The sequence below is a fragment of the Myotis lucifugus genome, unplaced genomic scaffold (genome assembly GCF_000147115.1).
Source record: "Myotis lucifugus unplaced genomic scaffold, Myoluc2.0 scaffold_5, whole genome shotgun sequence".
NCBI lineage: Eukaryota > Metazoa > Chordata > Mammalia > Chiroptera > Vespertilionidae > Myotis > Myotis lucifugus.
The window spans coordinates 15351952-15377026 of NW_005871053.1; the positions used below are offsets into that span (position 1 = coordinate 15351952).

The 25075-nt window shown below is 37.4% G+C and overlaps 1 protein-coding gene across 3 annotated transcripts in view; it reads left to right on the top strand.

Moving 5' to 3' along the window:
• The window catches only part of SLC38A11 (solute carrier family 38 member 11), a 46238-nt gene extending 21806 nt beyond the window's left edge, over positions 1–24432 (top strand). For 2 of the 3 annotated variants that reach the window (XM_023743766.1, XM_014446638.2), the window contains 5 exons: positions 7860–7930; positions 8609–8770; positions 12277–12389; positions 15287–15418; positions 23930–24432. In XM_023743766.1, the coding sequence (XP_023599534.1) occupies positions 7860–7930; positions 8609–8770; positions 12277–12389; positions 15287–15418; positions 23930–24223 (772 nt within the window). In that variant the 3' untranslated portion in view covers positions 24224–24432. The remainder of the gene's footprint in view (positions 1–7859; positions 7931–8608; positions 8771–12276; positions 12390–15286; positions 15419–23929) is intronic. The other variant, XM_023743772.1, reaches the window with a different exon arrangement.
• Positions 24433–25075: the final 643 nt, after the last annotated feature.

A 25075-nucleotide genomic window follows, 5' to 3' on the forward strand; every position in this document is an offset into this window, starting at 1 on the left:
ATGCTAAGGATAAGGTCAACCAAACTAAAGCACATGGACTCAGAGTGGGGAGAGGACGATCCCAAAGGAAAGCAAGGCAATGATGCCAGGAGCAGACACTGCCTGATGCAAACCACAGGTTTCTACTGCAGGTGACAGGAAGTTACCGGTAACCTTCCAGAGATTAAATCAAATAATATGGGTAGAAGCCAGATGAGAGAGAATGAAGATGAAAGCAAAATGATAGGAAAGTACATTTTGCAAATCCTCTCCCTCCTCCTTCTTATTTGTGTGTGAAGAGCATAAGTAAATGCAAATGACATGACAAAACAGTGGTTTGAGGGAGTAAGAACCCTAAAGAATATATTTTTTTTACCGTAGAAGATATTGAACTTGTTATAGATCAAGCCAGGAGATCTTGAAAAGTTGGAATTTACAATATAGAGTAATCCTTGGAGAGGAGTTGGGATACTTCTTCCTATGGAAACAGTAAGAGTATGGAGGGTAAATATGGTTTCATTCTGAAGACCAGTAAAGGGCATTTGCATGTCCATGTGCAGCACACTCTATTTTTTTCTGAAATGGGATTATCTGAGAGTGTGGTAGACGGGAGTAGGTTCTGAACTTGAATACTTTGGTTGGTTAAATTTGGAATTTTACCATAGGACATGAGAAGGGACTTACACATAGGAATACAATAATAATGCTATTTGTAAAATTATCTTTATTCATCTTTTGTATGTTTTGTTGTGTATTTTATGTATTTATCACCATATTGTGAACTCCATGAGAACAGAGATCACATTTGTTTTACTTCACACCGAATCCCTATTACTCAGCACAGTGCTTAACAAACAATTAGAATTCAGCAAAGAACTGTTGATCAGTTGAATAAGTGAATGAATCTATGTTTTTTTTCTGATTTTAGTTGATGCAACTTGAGGATTGACTGACCAAATTTTTGAAGTAATGAAAAAATAAAAATTATCTTGGGACAATAAAAATTTCATACAAGGGGGTGGGGGTGGGCAATGGGGGATAAGGGCACATATGTAATACCTTAATCAATAAAAAAAATTCATACAAAAATATTCCCTTGTCAAAGAAAATTTTCCTAAGGTTATTTTCATACTAGAAAAATTTGCTAACTCATTGCTAAAATATCATTTGACTCCAAGTTTTGCAGCACTGTTAGAGCTACTGGTAAGTTTTACCAGTTTGCCTACATGAAGCAACAAATAGAATGTGCCCTTGACTGGGAATCGAACCTGAGACCTTTTGGTGCATGGGCTGATGCTCTAACCACCTCACAACACTGGCCAGGGTTCATCATTAATATTTTTATAAATGGCTGCCTTAGTGAGGTTGACAACCTGTTTGTTATTGCCAGTTAGAACACATACTGGTCTCTGGTATAGATTTATAATCAAAGAACAAAAATAGAGTAGCCTGTTTTTTCAGTCAACAAGCATTTATTAAATGTCCAGCTGATGGCAATTACTCTTCTAGGTATTGGGACTGTGAAGATGAAGAAAACAAATCCCTGGCCTTAGACATCTATAGCATGTGGATGGGGAGAATAGACACTGGAGAGATAATCTGAATAAAATACTTAATAGAATTATAGGAAAGTGCCATGGAAACAGAGGAAGAGTCCTTAACACAAGCTGGGCAGGCAGGCAGGTGGGGTGGACAAGCACATAGAAGGTAACCTCCTTAGACTATTTAATATAATTTCAAGATAATGCAATATGTGCTCTGCTGCTTAAAATGTGCTGGCATTAATTGGATTAAAAAGGAGAGTGGGAGGAGGTTGGAAGCCTTTGTTGACAGAAGTGTGTGAGGCCTAGAGGTACGATGCATAGAATGACAGAATCAGTTCAAAATGATCACATTAGGAGAGGGACATGGAGAGGACGGACACTTTGCCATTGATTAAGAAACTATCAAATAAAAATAAAGGTGTCTCCCTTAAGAATGTCCTCAAAAACTCTATCTTGCTTTTATGTTGCAGCAGAGGTGAGCACAGATTGGGGGCAGAAAAACATGATACAAGGGAAGAGGAAGCAAAGAGGGGGGTGATGGCCCTAACTGGTTTGGCTCAGTGGATAGAGTGTTGGCCTGCGGACTCAAGGGTCCCAGGTTCGATTCTGGTCAAGGGCATGTACCTTGGCTGTGGGCACATCCCCAGTAGGGGGCGTGCAGGAGGCAGCTGATCGATGTTTCTCTCTCATTGATGTTTCTAACTATCCCTCTCCCTTCCTCTCTGTAAAAAGTCAATAAAAATATATATTAAAAAAAAAAAGAGGGGGGTGATGCCAAGGTTTTCTGTTTGGATAACCAGACTGGTAGATGGTCCAGAGCTCACCACCAAAATGAGGAAATGGAAGAGTCTGTTCAGTCCATTAGCATTTACTAAGTGCTTACTTGCTTTAATCACTTTTCAGGTACTGGGCCTGGGAAGATCAATAAAGCGCAACCCCTTTTTGCAGGACTCTTAAAGCTTATTGGGGGCGAGGTGGGTGGACAAACACATGGAAGGTAACCTCAGCAGACTACTTAATAGAGTTATGAGCAGGTGTATTGAAATGTAGAGGAAGGACCCCAGATTTTTCTAAGTTACTAACCAGGATAGGAGAGGAAGCAGTCTGGGGGAAAATAATGAGTTTTTAATATTTTAATATCTTTATTTTGAGTAACACCTGGTGTTCAGAGAGAGGAAGAAGAAGGAGAAGTCACCCAGCATTTTGGAAATGCAAGTCTGGAGTTTAGGAAGAGTCTGCTATGCACAAGATTGTGCAGAGACAGTGTATAAGGTGAAGAGAGGTAAACCCAAGTAGAATCCTAATAGAAAATAATTAACTGCATTACATTTATTTTAATGTAAAATATTTTAATGTAATTCTGTTCTGCAAAAAACACAGTTGAGAATCAAAACAACACTCATAATTCTAACAAACTTTTATTATATAAAGAAGTGAGGCCCTAGCCGGGTAGCTCAATTGATTAGAGCATTTTCCTGAAGCGCCAAAGTTGAGTGTTCCATCCCCAGTCAGCCTGCATGCAAAGAGCAACCAATGAATGAATAAGTGGAACAATGAGTTGAATCGATGTTTCTCACCTCTCTCTCTCAAATCAATTTAAAAAATAAATTTAATTTAAAAATTATATAAATAAAAAATAAAAAGTGAAATCCTGCCCCCTCTGATCCACTCTCTGCTTTTTCAATCCAAACTGACAAAATAGTTAACACCAGTTTGTAAAGAGTTAACAGAGGAATTAGAGCCAATAATGGAGGAAGAAAGAAAGATAGAAAGAGAGAGAGAGAGAGAGAGAGAGAGAGAGAGAGAGAGAGAAAGAGAAGAGAAGAGAAGAGAAGAGAAGAGAAGAGAAGAGAAGAGAAGAGAAGAGAAGAGAAGAAAGGAAAAGAAGAGAAGAGAAGAAAAGAAAAGAAAAGAAAAGAAAAGAAAAGAAAAGAAAAGAAGTGACAATAAAATCAAAAGTGGTTAGTGTCCCAAATGAGAAAAAAAGAAGTATTTGTGATATTTGTGGTGCCAAGCTGTGCAAGCTTTTTATATGATTCATATAAAAAAGAAGATAATTTGGCAAAAAAAAATTCAGCATAATGTCTTATGTACATTTTAACTCAAGATTAGCTTTATGTAAAATGTGTTTTTCTAAAAAAAATTTAAAAAAAAGAATCAGTTTTGATGTTTAGAGTGATTCCCAAAAAGAATTTTCCTGAATAGCTTTATATATTCATGTAAATCACAATTGTGTAGAGAACAGAATCAGAAGAAACGTGAGCTGGGAGCCAGGAAGCTGCAGACAACTGTCAGCCAAGGCCGCGCTGGGGAAGTGGGCAGATCTGCCTCCCTCATTAATAGCTGGTGGCCTGACAGGAAACGTGGAGCTTTTGTTTGCCTGCCAGACAGAGCACTTAACTCTCCGATGTGTCTGGTTGAAGAGGTTAATATGTGAGGCTCTCTTAACAAAAATGCAGACCCTGCCGAGACCATCTGATTTGGAAGAGGCAGTGCCTGTGTTTAGCGGAAAAGAATCTGGGCAGGTACCACAGAGAGGTGTGATGTTTGATCTTTTGGATCGGAAGTCTTATGTTTGGGGATCAGAAGCAATCCCCCTGAAGCTTGTTTTCATAAGTCTGTGAAGACTGAAGGCATATTTGTTAGGGCTTGCTTCCTATTGCTTTGCCTTATTACTTCCACCCAACTGTTGTCAACGTGGAATTTGTCTTTCAAAATAGGATGAAATGCCTGAATCCAAGAATACAAGCTGAGATAATTTTGCAAAATGAAGAACTCCCCCAAACCTCCCCACTCCCACACAAAAAGGCTTCTTAAAAAATGTAACTACGTATATGACTGGATTTTTTAGAGTAAGGGAAGCAAGCAATTATTCTTTTGAAAGTATTTGCCATACCAAGGCTGCAAACTGCTATAAGCCAGCCTCTATTTTTCTTAGTATTAAAATACTTGAACCATTTAACCTTACAGTAAGCCTCCATTATGTTGCCTTGATCTACTTGAAGCTTTGTGGGACATTTTAAAGGATCCTGATTTTCCCCAATATTACTTTCATTTGGATTTATTTTTTCTCAAAAGAATACATTCATATATTTCTACAAAATCAAATATTACTGATGGCTTTTAATGAAACAGAGCGATCTACTACCAAATCTTTTCCTATTTCAGATGTATCATTTGGCATTTATATTTTTTACTTTAATATGCTTTTAATTGTTATTTCTGGTTTCTCACTGTTCTCTTGTCATATAGTAAATGAGGCTTTAGCTCTCTCAAATGATAATTTCTCTCCTTCCATATCATAATATGCAAATATATAACACAGTGTTCAAAATTAAATAGTTTTAGCTCTCTTCTTGCACACTTGTTTTTCTCAAATTAACACTTGCTTTTGGCTTTGTTTTTAACCATGTTTAGCTAGATGTCCAGTTCAGATTTTTTTTAAGACTTTGTTTTTTTAGAGCAGTTTTTAATTCACAGCAAAATTGAAAGGCAAGCATAGAGGTTTTTCCATATACCTTGTACCATACACCATAGGTCCCCCATTATTAGCATCCCCTACTAAAGTGGCGCATTGGTTACAATTGATGAATGTAGATTAGTACATCCTAATCAACCAAGGTCTGTAATTTAAATAGAGTTCACTCTTGGTATTGTACATTCTGTGGGGTTGGGCAAATGTATAATGACATGCCTCCATCATTATAGTATCATGCAGAGTATTTCACTGCCCTAAAATTCCTCTCACTCTGCCTCTTCATCCCATGCCCTAAACCCCAACTCCTGACAACCACTGATCTTCTTACTGTCTTCATAGTTTTGTCTTTTCTGGAATAAAATATAGGTGGAATTATACAGTATTTCTCTTCTGACATACTTGTTTTTTCCCTAGAATTAACACATGTATTATGGAAGAAGTGATGGTGAATATCCTTATCTGGTTTCCATCTTTAACTGTAATATTGATAATTTGCCACTTCTAAGTATGTCATATTTCTATTAGGTTAAGGAAGTTCTATTTATTAATATTTTGCTTATCAAAATAAATACTGGATTATAGGCTATTCAAAATATTTTTCAATGGTGTTAGCTTTTAATTCCATTAACCTGTTAATGTGATGAATTACATTAATAGATTCTTCAGTTATTGAACTACCCTTGCATTTATTGGAAAAACTCTTTTTAGTCATGATTTTTTCTTACATATTTTCTTGATTGCATTTGATATTTCATTTTCTCTTTCAGCATCTAAGCCTAAAGTCAGAACAATCTGTATGTTCATTTTCTCATCCACATTGGGTATCAAGGTTTCAGCAATCTCATAAAATATAAAAGGACACTTTTTCATTTTTTTCTCTTGAAATGGTTGTCTAGAACTCAATCACAGGCTATTTCATAAACAATTGCAAAGCCATATTCAATATCTTTTTTTTCACTTTATCTAGATTTGTATACATATTTTTTCCCAAGCTATAACATCTTTTTTGGTACTTTACATCTTATAAAATCAGCATCATTATGCTGAACACAGAAAATCCAAAATGATCTCTAGTTACTGTTCCATACTCCATCTTTGCTAGGAATATACTGAAGGAACCATATGGGCCAAGAACATTTTAAAAAACTTAAATAAAGAAGAAAAATGAATATCAAACTCCTATCTTTTCATTACTAATATAATAGTTAAAAAGACACCACTACAATCCATACTGAACAGAAAAAAATGAGTTTTATTTGCCTGCAAATACTTTAACGGGAAAAGTACATCATTTAAAATATATTAGAAAGTTAAAAATAGTCAAGTTTCTGCAACTGTTAGTACTGCCTTTAAAAAAATACTTAAAGATCATGGATAAAATATGTATTTTTTCACATTAACATTGGGATTTGACAGGTAGTAGTGGAGGCAGCAGGTGGCAGCAACTCCCACTCAAAAAACTAAGGGAAGTGGAGCAAGCCTTGTACCAGCTGGAGGCCTCCCTTGGAGGCTAGCTAGTTCCTTTGTGTCTGCATCTGCTCATTTCAAAAGTGGAAAGAAATGGCATAATGCATAAATCTCACTAACTTTGATAAAACCAATGGGATGTTTATGTGTCTACCTCTAGAATTAATAACAAACATAAAATAGATGGCTTTGTGCTTTTTAGGACTTTTCTTCCCCACCCCCCTCATCTAATTTCATGCATTCTTTGGGTCTTGCTAAATCTTTTTCTTTTCAGGGAAACTAGCCATACTTTTTAGACTTTTGCTACCTTTTAGTTCATGACAGTGGATAATAACAACAATACAGTGCATAATCTGAACACTTAATATATTCCAGGCTCTCTGTCAGGAGTTTTATATGAACTCAATGAATAAGGTGCTATCATTATCCTCCTTTTGTAGATATCAAAACTGAAACACAGAGAGGTTAAGTAACTTCCCTAAGACCACACAGCTAATAAGTAGAAGGAGCCAGAAAACCCAAACAGGCTGTCCTACCTGGAGCCTATGCTCTTCACCATTACTGGGGAATGTGTTAATCAGGGAAACCAATCCCTGCCAACAGAGAGGCTAGCGAATATTTTAATTCCACCAAGAAAGAGGCTTCTTTGAGTCACTTAAAGAGTATATGTTTTCAACCTTTTTGAGAAGTATGTCCAAAGGTGGAAACAAGGTGACTGAGAGTTCAGTGTGGAAGAGATATTGAGATGGACAGACCAAAGAGAAATCTCAACTTCTTCACTTACTATCTGAGAAGATTGACCAATTATGTGACCACCCAGAACTTTACTCTCCTAATATATTACATGGTGATAATAATGCTTAGGTTATTGTGAAGATTGAGATAACATAAGATAGTTTCCCGAACATGGCTAAGTTCATCATTGATTGACATTAGTTCATGTCCACCTTCCTCAATAAAGTAGTGCCAATTTTGAATCTCTGTTGTGTAGGATGAATCTGGAAGAATTAGTTGGAGGGGAATAAAGGGCAGTATTGATTAATTGAGGAATAACACTGCATTATCAATTTTTGTACCTTTCTCAATTATATCAAATGAGTGCATAACAAATGTTTGTTGTTAAATTAGTGACCAAATAGTCACAAAATTAAGTAATCAGTGGATATTTAAAATAGGTAATATAGCCTTTCCAAGTATTTGACATGCATTTTTAGAGGACTGGGGTTAACAGAAAGCATTGATATACCTAAGGAATTTATTTACAATTAATGGAGGCCCCTTATTATTTCTGACATAAAGATATTCCATTTATATTGTGACAGCATTCCTTGTTCTCAGATATGGTTATGCTTGTATCTGTTTAATTATTCATTAAATTAACTATCTTTTAGACCAAAAACAGAAGATGCCTGGGTATTTGCAAAACCCAATGCCATTCAGGCTGTTGGTGTCATGTCGTTTGGTGAGTATATGGTTTCAAAGGCTTTTTCTCAATATGGAGTCTTCTGTACAGTGAAGAAGTGCTGTGTTTCAGATCTGTGTCTGGCGAACAGATGTCCTATGTCTTAGACATCCTATTAGCAGCATATGATCTAGTTTGTGCCAACATAAAATTAGGCCCAAACTTTTCTCACTCATCACTAAAATTTGCTTCCATTTGGACAAGTCTCTTTCTCATGCAGAACATTCATAAAAGCCATCTTATTTCTTCACTTGAAAATCTAGCAAATGTTATGGATTTCTTTAAAACCTTGCACACAAAGTATTAGGAATTGGCCGGATGTCTAAAGTGCCTCTGTTACATCACAGATTGGGAAAGAAGCCGTGGAGCGGAAATATAGTGTTGTTTATATTCCCCTTAAGATTGGAAAGGCCACTAGAAAATGGAAAATGGGAGAGAAAATTGAATAGGCCTGGTTTATATCAAGAGTGACATGAAGAGACTACACAGGCCTAATGTGAATGAAATTTCTCGTTCCCAAAGCTGTTAGAAAGATTATTTTTTGATATATCTCATAAATTAGTATATTTGAACTTCAGTTCATCTTCATTCCAAAGTAGCATGCATCTCTGAGTTTCCAGAAGTAAAAGAAGGACACTGGTGCTTGTTTCAATAATGATTTTTGTTGTTTGTTTGCAGCATTTATTTGCCACCATAACTGCTTCTTAGTGTATGGTTCTTTGGAGGAACGCACAGTAGCTAAGTGGTCCCGCATCATCCACGTGTCCACCTTGGTTTCTGTGCTTATCAGTATTCTCTTTGCTACATGTGGATACTTGACATTTACTGGCTTCACCCAAGGTAAATGAGAGGCTTGGTCTTACCATGTTTGGTATTCACATTTTGGGTACAATTATACCCCATGTTCTACTTCAGACAAATGTTCTCTCTTCAACCTATTTTTTCCTCTACCTCTTACCTCTCTGCTGCTTCTGTCTCCTAATTTTCTCATTTTAAAACTGCTAAACTTCTTTTTTTTAAATATATTTTTAAATTTTATTTTCTTTATTGATTAAGGTATTACATATGTGTCCTTATTGCCCGCCCCCCCCCCCTCCCCGCTCATGCCCTCACTCCCCTGGTGTCTGTGTCCATTGGTTATGCTTATATGCATGCATACAAGTCCTTTGGTGATGAGAGATAATCATTGATTGGCTTCCTCCTGTACGACCCCTACTGGGGATCCAGCCTGAAACCCGGGCATTTGCCCTTGACCAGAATCGAACCTGGGATCCTTCAGTCCACAGGCCAATGCTCTATTCACTGAGCCAAACCAGCTAGGGCTATAAAAATATATATATATATAGCCCTAGCTAAATCCTCAGTAGGGGGCGTACAGGAGGAAGCCAATCAATGATTACCTCTCATCACTGATGTTTCTATCTCTCTCTCCCTCTCCCTTCCTCTCTGAAATCAAGAGAGAGGGAGAGAGAAATAGTAACATCAATGATGACAGAGAATTATCAATCCGATACCTTCTGCACGTACCCTGTCGGGGGTCAAGCCTGCAACCTGACTCTCAACCACTGAGCCACAGTGGCCCGGCAAAACTGCTAAAATTCTGTAGCCCATTCTCCCTCCTTCATGCTTTCCCTTCAGAGTACCTGAATTCTAGGTTCCTTCTCTGCTACTCCACTGCAAATTTATTTTCGAAAACAGCAATATCCTCCCATGCTTCAAAGCTAATCAAAGCTAAGAATCTTCTCCTTGGTTCTGATTCTCATAGAGTTCTCTGAATCACTTATTAGTACTGAACATCCTTTCCTCCTGAAGAGAAAGGAGCACTACCATGCCCTCATTTGCTCTGTTAATAATTTTTTTCTCTCCAAGTAATTCATCTTTGCTTTCTCATCCCTCCCCCTCTATACCCCCACCTCCCATTGATTGGTTCAGGCAAGTTGCCTTATTTCCTCTTAACAAATTCTCTGCAGACTTTCATTATCTTAACTAGTCCAGAACTGTTTATAGCCATCTTCAGCCTCTTGCCTGCAGGACATTTCTACTTAGTTGTTCCATTCTTGCCTTAAACACAAAACATCGTTATTCTCAAAACCAGCCTCTTCCCTCCCACCAACCTCACCTCATGGCACCGCACCAAACTTTCTCCTCTGGTCTTCTATGCAGCCAGGCCCAACAACTGAGCGGTCACCGTTCTCTGCCTTTGACCCTCACATTCCCTCAGCTATGTAGTATGATATTCAGTGTGACAGCCTGCTAAATGCTGTGATTCATGAATCGCACAGCTTTTGCAGGTCTATTAGCTCATTTGACCTTTAAACAACTCCATGAAGGTAAGTGGAAAAACCAGCTTTACCCCCTTTTAAAACACAAACAGAAGTGACTTGCCCAAGCTGGCTGGTGACAAAGTAGAAAACAAGTCTCCAGACTTCCAGTACAATTTTATTTTCATTTTTTGTGCTGCTTACCACATTTTGGTCAAGGGTGACCCATTAAAAGCTGTCTCTTAGATGCCTGCTCCCCTTAGGTGAGTTTCAAACAGAGGTTACAGGTGACTATGATTAAAGACAGATATTACTTGAGGAATAAAGATAGTTTCAAAAGAGAGTGATTAACATAAGGCCAATCTAGTAAAAATATAATACGTGTGTGCGCCATAAAAGTGCAGTAATGAAGTCCCTTGAGAGTCTTGTTAAGAATCTTCTCAAAATATTGCCACGTGTCACTATTTTTGCCAAGATGAATGGTCTGTAGGCTCCAATCTCTACAAAACCTTGGTTTTTAAATGCCTTCTCTGTAACACACAAACCCTTTTTATTGGTCACACCTCATTGGTGTATTTAACAGTGGTAATTGCTCAGATACAATTAAATCTTTATATAACAAAGCTGACAGGTTTGGTAGGGTGTGTGTGTGTGTGTGTGTGTGTGTGTGTGTTTCCCTAGCTATAATTCCCTAAAATACACTTAGTCTCAAGCTAGAAAAAGCTGACATTGTTTCTTCAGGCCATTTCACCTAAGGCAGATCTGGTCTTGTTTGTGCAAACTGTGTGCTGCTTTTCTTTTCCCTTTAAGTAGATTAATTTCAGCTTGTGAGGAGGCAGTCAGAACTCTAGATTGTTCTTGACATTCCCAGTGACTTTTGAATCGGTGTCAGGCTCATTTTTTTAGTGGAGGTTAGTGAAGGGGAGCGTCTGTCCTGTTTTCTTAAAGTGCTGGAACCTTTTCCATCAACCTTAAAACAGGTCTCTGCCACTACTGCTCTGTGGTTAATCCCCTTCGGCCCCACAGAAACACTAGGAAGTAATATACATTTGTTCTAGTTGGTGGTGGGAGGAGAGAAGAGTCACTTGAAATAAGTCTTAGGAAGAGGCAGGTCATTTTGCTTTTTAATGAAAGAAAGTACAAAAGTATTGTTTTCTTTTTACACAATGTAGTAGTGTGTGACTTTGAACTAATTTCCTATTCAGTCTAATGAAAACTGACCAAAATTTTAAGACGTAAGTATGTTATATTTAGGAAATCAACATACCAAAGTTTTTTTTGGTTTCAGTATTGGGAAACTTTTTTTGCTGACCTGTCTTTTGTGCCCTCATCAGATTACAGAGGTACCTGAGAAAATACAGTCTCTAAGTAAGAACTGGTTCAAGGGATATATAGTCCCTCATTGAGTTTGGAACTAATGAAATATACTACTCTTCCATATTTTCAGTTTTGAATCAGTGCATATACAGTGGAGTTCATTGGATACCATGAAAGATAATGTATGTTTGGAATTTCTTGCTGTGGCCTGCGTTTGTGATTAGACCCTGTGGTGTGATACACAGGAAATTCATCTCCCCAGACGCAATGGTCCACTCTTCCTTTCAGGATTGTCCTTGATCTATGAATAGCATTTCAAAAGGAAATTTGTTTATTTTAAAAGACCCTTTAAAAAAATAATGAAGTCACTTACTTACCAGAAACAAAGACCAGAAGCAAGTTCATAAAACCAATGCACAGGAATTTAGGGAGTTGATTCTGGTGTACAAAGACAATGGATAAAAATACTTTTCAGAAGTTGATACAAATTTAAGCAAATCTACCAAAGAAAAAAATGAGAATAAGAGGAAAACTATTAGTGATTAATTAATCTTCAGGTGGAATATATACTAGTTTTCATATCAGATAATAATTATATAGTTATTGAATTCAAAAACTTATTTAGATTTGGCAATTTATTCTATGGATTAAATAAAATGAAGTTTATGTAGCTTCATTGATATAATAAATATCCACCATCTACTTAATTAGATATTTATATCAATGTATGATATTTATTAAGTAAATCTATTTTATATCATTCTCTAGGAGACTTATTTGAAAATTATTGCAGAAATGATGACCTGGTAACCTTTGGAAGGTTTTGTTACGGAGTCACAGTCATTTTGACGTACCCAATTGAATGCTTTGTGACTAGAGAGGTAAGCACAATTCCTTTCCAACACTTTGTCTAGGGGATCTCTCTACTACATTTAATTTAGAAAGATTTGTAAATAATCTGAATCTGCAAATTCCCAAAATGTTCTTTTCAATCAGTTTAAAGATAAACTTATATTCAGTGTTTACAAGATATATTTTTTTAAAGTTAGATTTGGTTTCGTTTATATTAGCATAAGTGTAAATATTTACACAACTGCATTCCAAAATGAATGCCAGTCTTTAATAGAGCCAAACTAAGTTTTTAAAAACAAACAAACAAAAAAAACAACATTCTTGCAAAGAAATTAAGTACTAAAGTTTAAAACATGTTTTACAAAATTATCTTTTTGCTAAGATATTTTATAAGTCAACATGTATTAAAGGCACCATAGGACAGATTCTGATCAGTTTTCATATATTTTAAAAACAAAAATATCTTACTTCCATGGAAACCCAAAATTCCGTTTAAACCATTCATTTTATGGCTATATTTTATATGTTTATATAAATTTATTTGTATTTATATACCATATAAAAGAATATAAATAGTATTATATATATTTCACTTTTAAGTCAACTCCAAGTCATGTTATCTAGTCCACCTAGGTTTGCGGAGGAAGATTAGGTGAAAGAGAACTAATCCTCTTTGTATAAAATTTAGAGAACATGGCTTGTCCGGAGTCCTTTATGCAAATTAGCTAAAAATCCACTGTACCAGTTAGCAAAAAAACATGATCCTGCTTCACAGTGGTTCTTTCAGGAATCACACTGAAAAGGGATTAGTCTTAGGATCTATTCCTAGAGGCTGTTTACACAGTGCACCATGTGAATGGCTCCAATGTGTGAAGTGAAACTCCTACAGAGCTTTAACTACACTAATGGGCAGGCTTCTACAGGCAGAGCCGTGCTTACCTTCTGCCAATGCTGGGGACGAGGAACAGCACAGGGACACGGAATAAGGGAAATGTTCAGCACTATGTAGGTCCTTTAGAGTCAGCACTTGCCTTCACCTGCAAATGTGTAACTCACTGGTCAGTTCTCCACTTTGAATATAATGAAGACCTAGACCAGTGGTTCTCAACCTTCCTAATGCCGCAACCCTTTAATACAGTTCCTCATGTTGTGGTGACCCCCAATTTCATTGTTACAAATTGAACATAATTAAAGCATAGTGATTAATCACAAAACAATATGTAATTATATATGTGTTTTCCGATGGTCTTAGGCGACCCCTATGAAAGGGTCGTTCGACCCCCAAAGGGGTCACGACCCACAGGTTGAGAACCAGTGACCTAGACTGAATTTATGTTGATTTTTTAAATCTAAGAGCCTTTAGAATTTTGCCGACTAAAGTTGGAGGCAGGAAATGGTTTTATGTTAGCTTCTGCCCAGTATTTTAGGTTCAGATCTGATCTCTAGATGAGCAATAACAGATGGTCATCCTCATATGGTTTCTGGTGAACTGTCTGTGGACAGTGTGAGTCATTCCACCTGCACAGCTATGTCTTCAATACTTGGAACTTGTATTTCCTTTCTAGCTGCCACGACAGGAAGACAGAACAAAATCAAGATCTCTGCCATCAGAACAATTACTAGGCAGAGGAACCTTGCATATACCTCACCCATTCACTTCCTTTCTCTTTTTCTTTTTCTTTTTCTACACGCGCACACACACACACAAATGTACAGTTGGTAAAAACATAATCACAGCCATTTCTGGTTATAGATAAAGCAGCCAACCGCATACAAGGGTGTCCAAACTCGTGTCTCACTATCCTGCCTCACTAGTGACTTTCCACAATTACAATTCTATCATAGAGGCCTCTATAAAAACGAATCTTAAGCAAGTTAATATTTGGAAAGACAATACCAATTGTAAAGCCATAAATGAATAAAAGTTATTAGTATCCCCATTACATTATTGCCGAGGTTACAGTGGTATCTCTCTATGGGGAATGTTACTTATTTAGGACGTTTACTTATCACAGCTTAGAGAGTTGGCTTTGTGAAAGTCCCCCACCCTCTGGCGATCTCCTACCATTTCCAATTCTTGCCTCATGTTTTTTGTGGCGCAGTCACCATCCTGTTGAGACTGTCTCCTCTTTGTCCTTCATAGGTTTCATTCCTGTTCTTACCTCATTGTTCTTTTTTACACTGTTGCATCAGTTTATAATTCTGCTCTAAATCCTATCCATGTTTCCAGCCCCACCTCAAGACAAGGTAGGAAAAGCACATTTCAGTAATGCTGTAAAGCCAATTACTTTAAGACAGACAGAGCTAGATAAATAAAGCTCCTAGACATTTTCTCTTTGCCAACATATCACAGTATAGGACATATTAAATAGTTAACTGTTGATTGATTTCCTAATCTAAGTATCAGTGGAAAATGATGATCAACTTTTCTCCATTTATGTTGAGGAAAGGCAAGATAAAATAGATTTAACTTGTATCAAATAGGATTTAGATTTCATAAAACTAATTCCCTGTCAGTAAAGGATATTACACATCCATTATTATTAAAGAAAATTATGGTAACTCCTTTCTTAGAGATCATTCAAATAATCTCATTAGCATCTGTGGATTGTCTTAGTGGTAACCTTGTTGGACTCAAGGAAGAATGATAGGCAACTTTCAAAAGTCTTTCTTACACTTGAGAAATACATTTATTCACACATTAGTATGCTATGTACTGCCTGTATAATAGTTCAACAAAGAATCCTTGTTATTGATGTGTGTATGTCTATGTGTAAGTACTTGGGAAAATGTACAACACTCATATGGCTTAAATTTAGATTGGCAGTATTTTATATAGTCCTAAGTGCCATAATATGAAATACTCTCTTAATAAATCCTGCCTGTGTCTGTGAATCCCTTTCTAAATGATCTGTTTATTTGGCAGGTAATTGCCAATGTATTTTTTGGTGGGAATCTTTCATCAGTGTTCCACATAATCGTAACAGTGGTTATCATCACCATAGCCACGTTCGTGTCATTGCTGATTGATTGTCTTGGAATCGTTTTAGAACTCAATGTAAGTACATTTAAAGGTTTACTCCTTCCATTCTAAACATCCCTTTAAAAATGATGTTTACATTTAACATAAGATGTGTTTTCCTTAAAAATTCACTTTCTGAAGTAAATTTAAAATATGTTTGTTTTTTAATAGTAACTATTTATAATGATGATATTTTAAAAAATCTTTATTGTTGAAAGAATTACATAGATCCTCCTTCCCCCTGACCCCCATTAATCTCTTCCTATAATGATGATATTATGCACTTTATAGGACTCTACTTTTAGAATAGTGGTTCTCCAACAGAGGAAATTTTTCCCTTCCTTCCCCATTGTCTAGATGTATTTTTACAATATATTTTTATTGATTTCAGAGAGGAAGGGAGAGGGAGAAAGAGATAAAAACATCAGTGATGAGAATAATTGATAGGCTGCCTCCTGGGGATGGAGCCTGCAACCTGGGCATGTGCCCTTGATCAGAATCAAACCCAGGACCCTTCCGTCTGCAGGCCAACGCTCTATCCACTGAGCCAAACTGACTAGGGCTAGAGACATATTTGATGTCACAACTGGGTAGGCAGATGCTACTGACATCTAAGGGCTAGAGGCCATGATGCTGCCAAGCATCCCACAATGCACAGGACAGCCCCCATGTCTAAGAGCTGTCCAATCCAAAATGTCAAAGTGGTTGAAGTTTAAACACCCAGGTTTAGAGCACTTTTTCATATTTTATTTCCTATAATACATAGATATTACTAAAAATAACTATAAGTTAATGTATCTGGAATTTCATTGCCAAGTAAAAATAAGTCTAGAGAAATTCATTAAAATACATGGAGAGAGTGATATCCATGCCCCACATTCAGACAATGACCCAAGTTCTTTTTCTTTAAAACATTTTTTCTCTCTGAAACTTTCTCTTGTAAAACCTACTGCTACCTTCCAAATCCGGGTCCTCATCATATCACATCTGAATTAATACTGGCTTTTTTGCTTCAACTAGTACATATTTAACTTTTCCTTCCAATTTATCACCATCCTGCTTGAAAAATCTCCACTTTCCCATAAACTCTGCTTCCTATGCCTTCCATGGAAAGTTATTTACCATTTACACAAAATCTATCCTCATTTCTAGTCCATCTTATTTTTGGCCTACAAGTCATATTAGTTATTTTATTCTTTAGCTTATGTTTATTCTTTCTTATAATTATTATTTCCCTTTCATTTCTGTATAAATCTGTACACAGATTTAAGGTTTAGTGTAGCTTCTCATTTATTCACTAAACAGGTATATGTTGAATAATCATTGTGTGCCACACAATAATGATATAACAATGGGAGGAAATCAGGAAAGATTCATGCTTTCATGGAGCTTACAACCTCACAGATAAACATGAAAGTTCAGTTGCTATATAGGCAATAAAGAAGACAGAGGGAAGTAGATGAACTCCCAATGATGTTTTTGAGAAAAAAATTGACAGGATTTGGTGATGGATTCAATTCAGTTAGGGGGACAAAGAGGTAGAATGACTCCTTGGCTCTACATTGTGGAACTAGGATAATGATGTCATTTGGTGAGACATGAATAATGCCTCAGAATCACAGCACTTAATATTTATTAGTCATTAATTATGGAGGGCTAACTTTTACAGGTGGGATCCCAAGTCATTATTTACTCACTCCATTGAGAGTTGAGGGATAGGTGAAGGTATTATTGTCAGTGTCCAAGACACTGTTCCTTCCAGATGCCATTTGGATTTAAAGTTCCAGACAAAGGCAGTGGGAGATTCAGTCAGGAACATACTATACGAATTTCTTGTAGCAGAGTATGTGGAAAGTAGGTAGTAAATAGCTTCCCAAACCACAGAGGACTGGGAAACCATCTATTTGACCAGCAATAGAAAGAAATCTTATGGGAGAAATGGGCAAAATTCAAAGTAACCTGTACCTACTTCCTCATTTTGCATTGGCCAAAGCCTAGTAGGTTCACCCCAAATCATTTATTTTATTTTATTTATTTTATTTTATTTTTTTATTGTCTTAAGTTTTACATATGTCTCCTTTTTCCCCAATTGATCCCCATCCCCCCAACCATTCCCACCCTGGGCAAGCCCCCACCGCCCCAGTGTCTGTGTCCATTGGTTATGCTAATATGCATGCATACAAGTCCTTTGGTTGCTCTCTAACTGTCCCCCTCCCCTACCATTTGTCTCTGGATCTATTCATGTTCATCAAATTATGTTGATCATTATATCCCACATATGAGTGAGATCATGTGATATTTATATCTCCAACTGGCTTATTTTGCTTAACATAATGCTCTCCAGTTCCATCCATGCTGTTGCAAATGGTAAAAGTTCCTTCTTTTTTATAGTGGTGTAATATTCCATTGTGTAGATGTACCATAGTTTTTTAATCCACTCATCTGCTGATGGGCACTTAGGCTGTTTCCAAATCTTATTTATTGTAAAGTGTGCTGCTATGAACATAGGGGTGCATATATCCTTTCTGATTGGTGTTTCTGGTTTCTTGGGATATAGTCCTAGAAGTGGGATCACTGGGTCAAATGGGAGTTCCATTTTTAGTTTTTTGAGGAAACTCATACTGTTCTCCACAGTGGCTGCACCAGTCTGCATTCCCACCAGCAGTGCACAAGGGTTCCTTTTTTAAGTATTCAATCCATTAAATATTCTCTATTGTACTTATGTTGAAAATTTTTTGTGGTTCAGACAGAATTCTGGTATTGTAATCAGAGAAAAATATTCAGTGAGTATCCATTATAAAGTCAAGATCTGAGCTGGCTGTAGGGGACTACTTTTTTAAAAAAAATTTAAAACATGCTTGTAGTTCTTTAGATTTTTAAAAACTTGGTTATATAGACATTCATTAAAAAAAAAACTAAAGAAGAGTGCTAAATTTTCTGTTATTATCCAATAAACCAGTATACTAGTTTTAAAGCACTTGGTATGTTAATAAAATCTAAGATCTCCTTTCTCTTCCAGACCACCTGAGCATATTTTTCCAAAGAAAAGTCTTTTGGTACACACAATGACAAATTTAGGCCTTCACTCAACTCCCTTTGGTGTGGACATTTGTCATGTTTAATAGAGTCACATCAGGCATCATTTCTGTCAGTAACTAAGGCAGGCTGGATCATATATCACTAAACGTAATGAACGCATCTGTGTTCCACTTCAGAACAACAATGTGCGCTAATATGTATTGTATACTTACTCTGTGCCATGCATTTTGCATGCACTATTTTCCTTCATCTGCATTAATGTTACAGATGAAGAAATCAAGGCGCAAAGTGATTAAATAGGTCACTGTGTTTACAACACTTGAACACAGGTTTCCAGATCTAAAGCCCACATTTTTAATCATTATGCTAGTCTGAGTTTTCCAAAGTATGGGCTCTAAATTATGTAAAATAAATATGTTCGTTTCTCTATTCATTTTTTAAGTTAAAAATCTATGCATTGAGTTTACCAGTAAGAGTAATCCATAATATATAGGATAGATTTTAATAATGGTTTAAAATGAATACCATGAGATGAAATAAACTGGTACTAAAAGCTTTTCATCTAAACTAATAGTTTTTAACTAATAGACTTTATCTTAGTTAATAATTGTAATACTTTAGAAATTATTTTCTATTTTGGCTTCTGAATCATCACTAAGTAGAATGATGATCTTCACAGATGAGATGTATAATAGAATCAGACCTTCAATTTGTAAAGTTATCGAAATGCTGTTACTCAGTATAATAAAAAATTGGATAAATTATTCAGTGTTATATTATTTGTTTAATAAAAAGCAAAACCTCATTTAGAACTTAGCTTCCCTGTAATTTCATAGTTTTCATGGCAATAGTCAACAATGACAAGTTTTTCCAAAGCAAACTCATCCTTGGTTTTAAAGGATTCATTTTAGAAGCAAATAAAATAAATATAAGTCCCATTCTTGGTAGCATCTCACACTGATGCTGCCATTGGAGAAAAGAGGCATCTGTGTTAATTGGGCCCTAGGGGTTCCCACTTGCAGCAGCACAAACAGAAAAGATGAAGCAGCTGGTGCCTGTGGCCAGAGTAACCAGCTCAACAAGCATTGTGTGCAGCTTACAGTGGGAGGGAAAAAGTAAGCCAGTGCCCAGATGTAGAGCGCCAGTCACAAGGGTGAGCAGGACGTGATCCAAGCTATCAAAGCCCTCCCCAGCTAGTGTTTGTTTTTAAGATATAGGAATACATTTCATGAGTCCAAAGTATAAATTTAAAAGCATTCTTTTATTTAGTTTTCAGCTTCATTTCATCATTTGAGAGGTTTCTATTCAGGTAGGAGAATTCAGATACTTTTCCCATCTGTATTGCCAATAAAAATCTTTAACACCTTCTGTTGTTTCCCTACAGCAGACTGCAAAATGCCCTGGCATCAACAGTGTTATTATCAAAGGAAATGCTGTCCTGGCTTTATAAATAAGGCTATATTTTATTATCTCTTTAAGAAACAATTATGGTATTTTTATGTCCTATCAAGCAATTTCAAAAAATTATTCCAAACCCAGTGGTGTATTCTGAATCATGGCCATATTAAATAGATTTAATAAGCTGCACTTCTTTATGAGAAGTACAGCAGCTGGGACTGCTCGATCACTTTACACTTGATCTTGGGTCCTCACAACAACCTGTAGCAAGACTGGGCTTTCATATGTTAATAAAGTAACGGCTACCTAGACAAGATGCCCAACTGGACTTCTTCCAGTACAAACATCAGCTATATAGTCTAACTAGAGGCCCGGTGCACAAAATTCATGCACTGGGGGGTGGGGTTCCCTCAGCCCAGCCTGCCCCTCTCACAGTCCGGGAGCCCTCAGTGGATGTCCTACTGACGGCCACAGTCTGGCAGCAGAGGCTCGGAGAAGGTGTCGTGTGTGTGTGTGTGAGTGTGTGTGTCTGCTGGGGGCCTGCCCCCAGCCACACCGTGGAGGCTTGGAGCAGGTGCCCCTCTGTGTTGATCTCTCAGGCTCCTGGCCTCCACTACATGTTTTTCTCTCCCTTGAGCTGTGGCCAGGGTGGGGTGCTGCCTACAGGCTGTGCTTTCCTGCTCATGGATCACTGGATCACTGCAGAGACCGGGGGCAGGCCCTGCTGGGTGCTGCCCTGCTGGGTGCTGCCCAGGAGCAGGCCCACCTGGGGGCCACCCGCCCTCCGCACTTGCCTGCTCTGGGATCGCCATGGTGATCCCAGGAGCAGGCCCACTTAGGGGCCCCCCGCCCTCTGCACTTGCCTGCTCTGGGATCGCCATGGGGTCCCAGCTGGCAGCGGGGCTTAGGCGACACACGGGGGTCCCGGCTGGGGGCGGGGCTTAGGCAGCGGGGGCTTAGGCGGCACATGGGGGTCCTGGCTGGGGGCGGGGCTTAGGTGGCACATGGGGGTCCTGGCTGGTGGTGGGGCTTAGGTGCACGGGGCTTAGGCGGCACATGGGGGTCCCGGCTGGGGGCAGGGCTTAGGCGGCGGGGGCTTAGGTGGCACACAGGCGTTCCGGCTGGAGCGAGGCTTAGGTGACGTGATCGCGCCACCTAAGCCCAGCCACCCAGGGCCACACACAGGGCCCGGATGGCATCTGGCGCTGGCCAGCCCTGCCTGCAATATGCATATGGCTCTGATTAGCCAATGGGAAGCGTAGCGAAGGTACGGTCAATTACCCTTTTTGTCTTTTATTAGATAGGATTGCTACTTTTTCAATGCTTAAGAATTATAATATAAACAGAACACCCATGCTTTGCACTGCCCAGCAAGTTAGGTTTGGAACAGTCCCAGAATGCTAACTGACAACAGCTTCTTAGCAGCAGCTGGTGGCAGTGTTCACCCTGATGGCACTTCCACAGTCCCAATTCCAGGTGAATTATAGCTTGTTCCTATAAAAAGAAAAGACTTTCTCTCTCTCTCTCTCTCTCTCTCTCTCTCTCTCTCTATATATATATATATATATGTGTGTGTGTGTGTGTGTGTGTGTGTGTGTGTGTGTGTTAATTGTCTTTTTGTTGTTTTCAAAAATTATTTCCAAGATATTGAAAAATAGTTATTATCAACACAGACTAAGTCATCCAGGATTTCCCATAATTTAAAACAGAATGTCAGTTTCAAATGTCACTATTGAGCTCAAGGAATCCATCATTCATTCAATTCTGTATGAAAACTAATCATGTGTATAGTGTGTACCTTTATAGGTGTCCATTTGAATGGCAAAATTATATTGTCCATATATTTTAAATTAGAATACAATTTGGTACCTCTTAGTAGTTTGTCATTCTTATATCTCTGACTGTAGAAATATTTTCCATGAAATGTGGTCAGTCCTATTCATCCCCAGATTTTTAGATGCTGCCTGGCTAGTCTGATTTTATAACCTGTCCTCCTTAATTTCCATTCTTCTGTACATTTGCTGTTTTTGTTAAAAAAATTAAATATATTTTGGGAATCATAGTTGTAATATTTCTGGTATGCGGATGGTACTTATTATAAAACCCAGTAATTTTAGTAAATGGTGATATGAAGAAAATATTTTCTTTAAACCTATTTTTAGGGTATAAAATGTTGTTTTACATAATCCAACTTCAAAATCAGTTTTCTATGATTTTACCAAATAACTACAGTTGTGTCAAAAAGCTTTCTAATCTTTTTTTAAAATATATTTTTATTGATTTCAGAAAGGAAGGGAGAGGGAGAGAGAATTAGAAACATCAATGATGACAGAGAACCATTGAATGGCTGCCTCCTGCACACCCCCTACTGGGGATCGAGCTTGCAACCCTGGCATGTGCCCTTCACCTGAATTGAATATGGGACCCTTTAGTCCACAGGCTGTCACTCTATCCACTGAGCCAAACTGGCTAGGGCTCAAAATTTTTTAGAAAAATATTTAAACTTAAAATTACCCAAATACTGTGTCGTCAAAAAGCTTTTAGATCATAGGTTATAGGTGTATAAGGTTTCATTATACTAGTATTCATCTTTCTATGTTTCTGTACATTTACAAATTTCATAACTTTTTCAAATATAGCAAAACATGAATTTTATGCAAACTTGATTTTAATCTTAAACCCATGTCACATTTGCTATTGAGTATATGTTATAAAAAAAACAACTTGTGTTTTATGGCTTAAGAGAATATTGTTTGTTATATAATAATATTTAATTAATATGTGTCATATTTTGTTTAATATGTAGTAATTAACATTTAATAGAATTAGTAAATCTATTAAAATGACTTAAATTTTAACATTATATTTTTATTTTATTTTTTAAATATATTTTATTGATGTCAGAGAGGACGGGAGAGGGAGAGAGAGATAGAAACATCAATGTTGAGAAAGAATCATTGCTCAGCTGCCTCCTGCACATCCACTACTGGGGATCAAGCCTGCAATCTGGGCTGTGCCTTAACCAGGAATGGAACTAGTGACTTCCTGGTTCATAGGTTGATGCTCAACCACTGAGCCACCACAGCTGGGCAACATTATATTTTTTATTTTATTTTTTTCTCATCATGATTTATCCCCTCTATGCATTCTTGCACCTCCCTTCCCCTCCCCTCCCCCTTCCCCCCCAATGTCCATGAGTTCTCTCACTTCTTTTCTTTTTTGCTTAATCCCTCCACCATCCCAATACCCCTCCCCTCAACCAGAGCTGTCTGCCTGCTATTAATCTGTCTCCAGTGCAAATTTGGCTTCCTCCAGGGGAAAGTCTCTTTTCCTTTGAAGTCAAACACTCTTGGTATTTGTATGCTAGACAAACACTACTCATAATTTTCAATCCAACATTTCCCCTCAGGTTAGACTTATCCATAAGCTAGTGTGGGGGAGGGCGAATGAGTCACAGTCATTTAGGTTCTACTGTCAATTTTCTAGGGTAATTAATGTGTTTCACTTTACTTGAAAGATGATTTAGAAATACAATTTCATGTTGAGTGCCCTTAGGGCTATAGTTATTCTTTCTCAAATAGGCACTTACTTTTATACAAACTCAAGTAAAAAAGGAAAGATGATATGTCCAACATGCATCTCAATAGTTCCCTCTCAAACACAATGACAAATAGATCTCTTAGATTTAAATGGCATAGTAGATATGAAATAATTTGTATAAGGTATTATGATATAATGAAAATATGAAAAATGTCAAGTTTTCCAGAAGTCAGTTTTACCATCATTTTTATTTTCTGATTATTTTTCTAGTCTTAAAAATTTTATCTTAATTAATATAATTTTATGTTACTGAATTATATTTTAATCTACTGTATGTATATTTTTTTACTCTTATTTCACTCTCTCACTTGTAAATATGCCACCAGAAAAGAAAAACCCTATTTCTCAATTTATTTGGGGATTTTTTTTTCTTTCCTTTGTTTGAGTTAACCAAACCTATCTAACTTTTAACATGTGCAGTGACAAATGCATTTTGTAAATGTTTTTAAAAACTGTCCAAGGAATGTTCCACCCGATAACATTATCTCGTTTCTCATTTTCAATACGCAGGGTGTGCTTTGTGCAGCTCCCCTAATTTTTATCATTCCATCAGCATGTTATCTGAAACTGTCTGAAGAACCGAGGACACACTCCGACAAGATCATGTCCTGTGTCATGCTCCCCATGGGTGCTGTGGTGATGGTCGTGGGGTTCGTCATGGCCGTGACAAATCCGCAGGACTGCACGCACGGCCAGGAAATGTTCTACTGCTTTCCTGACAATGTCTCTCTCACGAACATCTCAGTTTCTCGTTTTCAACTGACAACTCAACTTTCAGTTTTAAACATCAGTACCTTTCAATGAGTTGACTGCTTTAAAAAATATGTACATTTTCATAGACTTCTTAACCACATCATGGCATTCACACATGTTTTAGTGTCTATATTACAAAATTATTGCCTTGGCATTTATTAAGACTTGGCTTTCCTTATTCTTAAGAATCAAATCCATTTTATTCTACGCTGGGACAAAATAAATGTCTTGTTTTACTGACCGCTACACTCATCTTAATTTCAGAAGGAAAGTGAAGCCTTTGACATTTGCTGTCATCCTCTCAAAGCATTATTCTGTTATTTAATATGTGAGCCAACATACTCTGCTTTCAAATAAGTGGGTGATTGTTGGTATAATTTTTTTATGTGTGTCCTTTATGAAAAACAAACAAGAAAACCCCACAATTTTTGTCTTTTAACGTCTATGGTATCGAAGGGAAGAGAAGGGAAACTGTTAGAGAGTAAATATTCTGAAAGCAAAGTGAAGCTCTCATTATAATTTCAGCAGCATCCCTTGTTTAGAGGGAAGGGAATCCCTGGAGAAATGAGTAAGGCCCTTGCTGTGTTAAGAGCATGAATAATAGACTGGATTTGCGGAGCAAGGTGTGTGAGGAATCAATATACCTCCCAACTTTTGATCTTGTGAGAATATGAGGGTAGTGCCATTAAATAAATTATGAAACAAGAGGGAAAAACCCACAAGTTGTTCTGAGGTAGGAGCCCACGAGGTCATTTTGCATCAGCTTTGGGCCTGTTGAATTCGAAGTGCTGGCAGGAATATACAGCTGGAAGCTGAATTTCAGACAAGAAGCTTGCAAGAACAACCAGGGCTGCAGAAAGGCATTCTCACTCCTTCCGGAGGCGGGGTGGGGCGGGTGGGGGC